The following is a 7196-nucleotide window of genomic DNA, read 5'->3' on the forward strand; positions in this document are numbered from 1 at the left end:
ATGAATAATTTTATATAACATTATTGTTATTTCCATTTTTCAATAAAATTATGTGTATATACAATTGCTATAAGTAGCTGAAATTTAAAGGTGTTAAAAGCAGCTTTAAATCTATTGAATAAGATTAGTAAAATATTGTTGCGAGAGAGAGGTACAATTAACCCCCTATTCTCTGAGTAGGACCATTCTCTCCTATATTAGTATAGACGACCAACACTAGGCAAATAAAAAATTCAAACATAAAACGGTGTTTTCACCTAAAAACAATCCACGTCAAATATAAAACTAAGTCTCTTTTCCTCGAGAAATTATTATTTCCACTAGGAGGATTGTTGATGTGGTCCTCCCAACCAATGAGACAAAGTCATCTATACAAATGTGTGAGTGAACTTCCTAATCAGCACAAAGAATAGAAAATAAAAATTACTAGATGATGTCACGTTTGTATAAATAAGAACATTTTATTGGTTGGGAGGTCAAGGAGGACCACGTCAATAGTCCTCTGGGTGAGCTTAATTATTTCTCATTTTCCTCCTTCCCAAATCATTTTCTCCTAATCTCTCTCTCACATCATTACTGTTACCGTAACAGAAAATCTACAACCTATAGTTATAGCCAAATCTGAACTTGATATAAGCAAAATTCATTTTAGGCAGGCTACCCAAAAGTTATCTAATCTATTTGTCAATATTAGGATATATCCAACGTTGGAATTACTGTGTGGGGACTGGAAATTAGAACAACAAATCGACCACAATCATTGATGGCTATTATCAATTGAGTCGGAACCCCTATGGCAATAAATCGATTTGTTCTGATCAATATTTACCGATTTTAGGTAGTCTGCATAAAATCTATATATTCTGCATCTACTAAGTTCAGATTTGGTTTGGTGGGTAGATTTTAATGGCAGTGCTGTTAAAGAGGGAGATACAAGGAAGGAGAAAATGATTTTGAAAAGTGAAAAGAAAGACAATGAGGTTCTGTATTTGACATGCATTTTTTAAAATCGTTAGATTTTTCATTTGTCAAGTGTCACTCATCCGGATTAAAATGGGAGGGAATCGAAGGAAAGCCAGACCCATTAAAAATAAAAGGGAAAGGAATGCCCTATGAGTTCCATTTTTTTTCTTTCTAATTAAACTTCCAAATAACGGAATAGAGAGAATATATTTTTTAATTGAAAAACAAATTTAATATTGGAATCCCTTAATTACACATTTTATTTTGAATGGGTATGGAATTAAATCAATTAATAGATAATCATTGATTCTATATGACAATATGGTGCGGAAAATGATCGTTCTCCTTTGAAATAGATCCTAAAGTTATATCCAATGTCAAGTAATGATAGTTTGTATGGTTCATAAAATAAAATCTTAACCGTAACTTGAAATTGAGAGAGGGTCCTAATGTAGGGCTCCCAAAACTTTCACTACATGTGAATGAATGAACTTACTAATTTATAATCAAGATTAAAAAAAATCAAAATAAAAAATCTCACCCTATGATAGGTGATTAATTAAACAAGTTTAAACTTGGGCAAATACATGTTATCAAACTTGTTAAGAAAATAGAAATCGGTAATCCATACTCACTTTCATCAACACTATATTAATATATTTTTATTTTGCATGGGAGGCAGAGTGAGAGGCATTAATAGTAATAAATTTGACCATACATTTATTTTTCTTGAATTCTCTTAACATTAATTTACTTATTCAACCACTTAACTAGAACATTTGAAGACGCTAACTTTAAAAAGACCATCAGTCTTGTCAATTAGTTCAAAAACGCATACATCACCAACTATCAGAGCATTCCCAATTGCAAAGGCATTCCAGCCTTGTTTTAGCTTGCCATAGAATTTACCAACTCTGTTTGAATATCGGACTAATCTCATAGTCCACAACCCATCTGAAGTTTGAAGCGTAACATTTCGTTGCTTTCCTTCCATATATATCTTGAAGAAGCTTGTTGGCACATTCTATACAAAATATTTGCACAAAATAAATGTGAAGTCACTGGCAATTCAATAGTCTTTTATTAATCGTAATACTATTTGTGGAGGTAATACAATGTATGCATGTTCTCAAGCATAAAAATCCAAAGTAACTTTTGTATCTAACATTAAAGTATCATTTCACATCTATGTGATTTAAACACATCTTGTTTCAACAACGACAAAGGATGTCAAACACAATAAACATTTAGATTTGAAGAGACCGCCATCTATAAATTTCTTTAACATGTTAACATATAATATGCTTATTTAAATTGAGTGTGTTTGCATGTAGAAAAAATACAAATTTCAAAATATTAAAGATAATAAAAATTTCATTCAAGTCTCTACACAAAAATGGGTAGCACCATAATTCTGCACATATTTTAACTAAATTAAGCTGCTTTCTTTCATAAGCAACTAATAAGAGAGTCAGATGATGTGTCATTTCTTCCAGTGCTTGATAAGGCAGTGTCCTAACGAATCACAGCTTCACAAAAACAATTTATAATCGTTTTCTAACACACCCAATTCAGTCGTTGGAATGAACATTAGGGTGTCATGTTGTATACATGTTTTAAAATTTTAATCAATGAAGTTTGTGGGCTCACCAGATAATCGGAATTCACATAACAAGGGTACATTAAGACTTGAAAAGAAGGATAGTTTGAGATGAATTTGCTGGCCGCTTCCAAAGCTCTAGCACCCTTTTTCATCTTTGGAGGTTTATAAGACAAATGCCTTGGAATAACCTCTATACCTGTTCTCTCTTTTCGTATTGACCCCATACACTTGCCTGCCCCAAAAGTATAATAACCATGAAGGTCAAATTTCTAAAGCATCGTAGGAGTTGTTTCAAGAAGGAAATGTTTAGTTTGTTTTAGGTTCTAATTTGAGAATGTAAGTCAGACTTACCAATATTATCATCATTAGCATCAGAATCAATATATATTACTTCAATTTCCTTGGTGTCAACTTCATTAGTTCCAGTACTAACCAATAATTTCTCTCTTTTCATTTTTTGATGATATCCCCTTTTCTTTTTTTCTTCATTTTCTCCAGTACCAACCAATAATTTCTCACTTTTCCTCTTTAGATAATTTCTCATTTTCTCCTTTTCTTCTTTTCCATTGCCATAAACAGGTGTATAACTCTTTCTACTAGCTCCAGCGACACCCTTTTCACAGCAATCTCTTCCATATATTTTTACAGAAAAATTTGAATTCCCATCATAACGAAAAAGTAGAAAGTCACCCATTTTCAAGGAATTGTCTTGCACGAATGCACTCCAACCTTTTTGGAAAAACAAACTGTTATCAACTTCCTTCACATCAACCCTCCAAGTTTTCCTTGGACCCCAAAGTACAGAACTGTTAGGTACTTCTCCATCAAAATACTTGACAAATGCTTCTGGGATTCTCTGTAAAATTAAGGAGAATGAATATAAAATATAACCGCAATTGATATACTTGTACATGCAGTTTTTATATTTGTGATATTAATTACAGAAACATAGTCAAACATACAACGTAAGACTAATAAAGTGATAGCTCCGTCATAGTTAGGACTACTACAAATCTAAACAGGTTGGGCCAAGATAATTTGACACCTAAGATGAAAATTTTAAAAGAACGTTTTGCGTCTAAATATCACTTAAATAATATTTAAATTATTTTATGTTATTTTTTTTTTCAAATTTATTATTAAACTATATATATATATATAACTGAAGCATCTGAAACTCTCACAATTTTTCACGTAAGCATAAGATCTAAATAAAATTGTCATTTTATTTAAATAAAATTATTTTTAATTAGTTCGAGCTTAACAATGAGTGAAACTTTATCTCTTTAACAAGTCCAACTTTTTTTTTAGAAGGATAACAAGTCCAACTTAAACTTAAACTTAAACTTAAAGTCATCATTATTATTTTTTAAAACAATTTTTTTAATCCAAACTTAACAAAAAGTGAAACTCTATTTCTCTAACAAGTCTAACTTTAACTCAAACTCAAACATTAATAATTTGTCTCCAAATTTGCAAGGTTAATCATGAACACTATAAAAGTAAAGCAAACCCCAATATATATGCTAAAGCCAAGTAGAAATATGAGCTCTTTTTATATTATTTTCTTTTCTCTACTTTGTTAAAAAAAAATTATTTTACAGTTTTTCAAATATTTTTTATGGTTTAGGGTAAAAAAGAGATTTCGTGGTTTGATGTTTGAAACATCATGACGTGTACGTGAATGTATTATAGTTTTTTTTTAGTCGAGAGTTGAGAAAAACACCGAAATGTTTTATTATGAATAGGATTGGGATTGGCATCATCATGGGACTCATAGTAGTTGGAATAATACGAAAATACAAAGTAGTAGTGTAGCCTATGTTGTAGGGGTGTGGACTGCCAGCATGACGTGTACATTAACGTATTATAGTGTTTTTTTTTTTTTTTTAGTTGAGAGTTGAGAGAAATGCCGAAAAGTTTTATTATGAGTAGGATTGGGATTGGCATCATCATGGGACTCATAGTAGTTGGAATAATATGAAAATACGAAGTAGTAGTGTAGCCTACGTTGTAGGGGTGTAGAATGTGCCAACTCTTTTTTTTTTTTTTTTTTGTCATGTGGTGGTTCATAATATATATATAACCAAAATCTCTAACTTTTTATTGAACTCTTCAGAGCTTGCCACATTATTATCATTTTTTAAAAATAAAATTATTTTTGTTTAGTTCAAACTTTGCAAAAAGTGAAACTCTATCTCTCTAACAAGTTCAACTTAAACTCAAACTCAAACTCAAATGTTAATAATTTATCTCCAAATTTGTGAGGTTAATCATGAACACCATTAAAAAAAAATTTATAGTTTTTCATGTATTTTTTAAAAACTAATTTTCGTATACGAACCACCAAACTCTCTTTAGCCGTTTTTTACAAGATAAAAAAGTTTGCAATAATTGAAATTTAAGGTTGCTTCTACTACATATGTCTTTGTTTCACCTCACGATATGAAAATATGTTAATTTATTGGGCAAAAAGCATATAAACGATATATTAAGAAGAGATATGACTTCCATTATTTCAACGTGGGCTCTTGCTCATCATTTTTTAGCTTGGGCCATATGCTAATAATGTTCGTTTTAAGTTTAGACCCATTAAAATTAAAACTTATTGCTTTATGGGTTCGTGAACTTTTTTCTTTTTCTTATATTTCTCTTTTAAATAGTCATATATTTTTTGAATTGTTTTGATAACTTATTCTTTAATTATATATTTTTTTAGCATTTTTGAAGTTTTAACATTTGAATTTGTACACAAACACACACACACATATATTCTATAATTTGTAGGTTCTGAATTTTTTGATTCATTTTAATATATATAGTCATGTATTATTCTTTTGAATATAACTCATCTTTATTTTATATTTCTCTATTTTTTAGTCATATATATTTTGTTTTGTTTCAATAATTTCTAATCTTTAATATGTTTTTGTCTTTTAGAAGTTTTAATATTTGAATTTTTGAGTTATTTTTTTTGCAGTATTTAAAACTGTCTGCCAAAATTTTTGTGAGTCATTGCACATTCAAGCAATGACTTTTTCATCAAATTGTGACACAAATTGAAGTCAAATAAGAGCAAATTATGCAATGGTGTACGTAATTGCAATTTAAGATTTTATAAAATTATTTTAGTCTACCTCACAAATAGATAAGTTCTCGTGCATAGCACTGGTTAACGACTAGTTTATACTTATTAATATGACTAATTCACCTAAAGTGAGCTAATGATACTTACTATATAAGTTTTACAAACTAGAATATCACCAATAAAAAATAAGTACTTATTCAAACATTCATTTATTATACTATTTAAGTGATAGTGATCATATTACTGTCACATCAGTTTGTAAATTTTTTGTCGTAAAATTTGTATTAGCTTTAGCATTTTTCATTCATTTAATAGAGATTAGGACACATTTCTATTAATCCATATTCTTTTTTTTTTTTTGTGGAGAAAATGCTAAACTTACTATAAATTTTATTACAAAAAACTTACAAACTGATGTGATAATGATGTGACACTTCAACAAAAGAATAAACAAGTATTAAATTATTTCATGTGATTGGTGATGTGTCAATTTATAGGACTTATGTAATAAAGTTTGTAATATACTAGCATTACTCTAATATTTTAGATTTGAAGAAAAAAATGAATACCTAACTCACATTTTCTTTAATTAAAAAAAAAAAATTACTGCCTCCATATTTGGGGGCCTTTTCATGTTAGGGGCCTTAGGCCTAGGCCTAGAGCCTGCCCTGAGTCTACAAGTCTACATCTACTTCGAGGCATTCGCATTATAAGTCCAAAGACTATGGTAGAGGAAGTATGCTAAAAGAAATGAGAGCAAAAGGAAGAATGATCACAACCAACATGATTTGCGAATTTATATTCAAACTACTAATAATGGAAACAGAAAATATATTTATGCACGAGAGAGAGACTTACCAACTGGGTAGGGAAGTCCCCAATCAAGACCTTGCAAAAGGAAGGTTTCTTTACTCTTTTCAAAGGCTCTAGAGGCTTTGTTGCCATTTGGGTAACCGATTGAGAAAAATACTGAAGAGAGGGATAGCACGGTAAAATAGAGGGATGTACATACATAGTCTTTTTTTTTTTTTTTTTCGATGGAGCCTGACTGAAGGGTTTATATAAGAGATGACAATGAAGTTTTTAGCCAGAAGTTATTGGACATGTGACCACATTCATTGGATAAAAGGCAAGAATTTAGTAAATACCTTTTTAATGTTTTCAACAAGACACAAGTTTCAAAACTCTCTCTCCCGACTATTAAATTTCACCCAAAAAAAAAATGATTAAAATATTTGTGACTTTTCATTTTTCTAGATTTTAGCATATTCTATTTTCTTTTTGCCGAATGGAAAATAAATTTTCTACGTCCACAACAAAATCTTATAATATTTTCACAACAAGTTAATTTCTCAAATCGTATTGCTTAAAATAAAATAAAATAAAAACAAATATGCAAAAACCCACCACAACTTAAAACAAGAGTACTATGAAAATATTGTGAGATTTTGATGCGTTTTTTTGAGGGAAACAACATTAGCTATAGGATCGATTTCTACGATCATGAAATTGTTAACAGAACCGATAGTGCTGAAAGTATAA

General features: G+C 29.8%; 1 protein-coding gene across 1 annotated transcript; it reads right to left on the reverse strand.

The window, feature by feature from the left end:
• Window positions 1-1729: 1729 nt before the first annotated feature.
• Window positions 1730-6599, reverse strand: LOC142632541 (B3 domain-containing transcription factor VRN1-like). Its single transcript, XM_075806923.1, has 4 exons — window positions 6513-6599; window positions 3086-3422; window positions 2614-2798; window positions 1730-1987 (listed from the first exon to the last, which is right to left on the reverse strand). Exons 1-4 carry the CDS (start codon window positions 6597-6599, stop codon window positions 1730-1732), a joined length of 867 nt encoding a protein of 288 aa, XP_075663038.1.
• Between the last annotated feature and the right edge of the window lie 597 nt (window positions 6600-7196).

The sequence above is a fragment of the Castanea sativa genome, chromosome 4, assembly GCF_040712315.1.
Source record: "Castanea sativa cultivar Marrone di Chiusa Pesio chromosome 4, ASM4071231v1".
Classification (NCBI taxonomy): Eukaryota; Viridiplantae; Streptophyta; class Magnoliopsida; order Fagales; family Fagaceae; genus Castanea; species Castanea sativa.

Bases quoted from the DNA above. Each gene is read 5' to 3' on its own strand.
- LOC142632541 (XM_075806923.1), bottom strand. From the start codon at position 6,599: ATGGCAACAAAGCCTCTAGAGCCTTTGAAAAGAGTAAAGAAACCTTCC. The intron at 3,423-6,512 runs GTAAGTCTCTCT...TTAATTTTACAG, and splicing joins GGGACTTCCCTACCCAGTTG to AGAATCCCAGAAGCATTTGT. The intron at 1,988-2,613 runs GTGAGCCCACAA...TATTTTGTATAG, and splicing joins ATGTGAATTCCGATTATCTG to AATGTGCCAACAAGCTTCTT.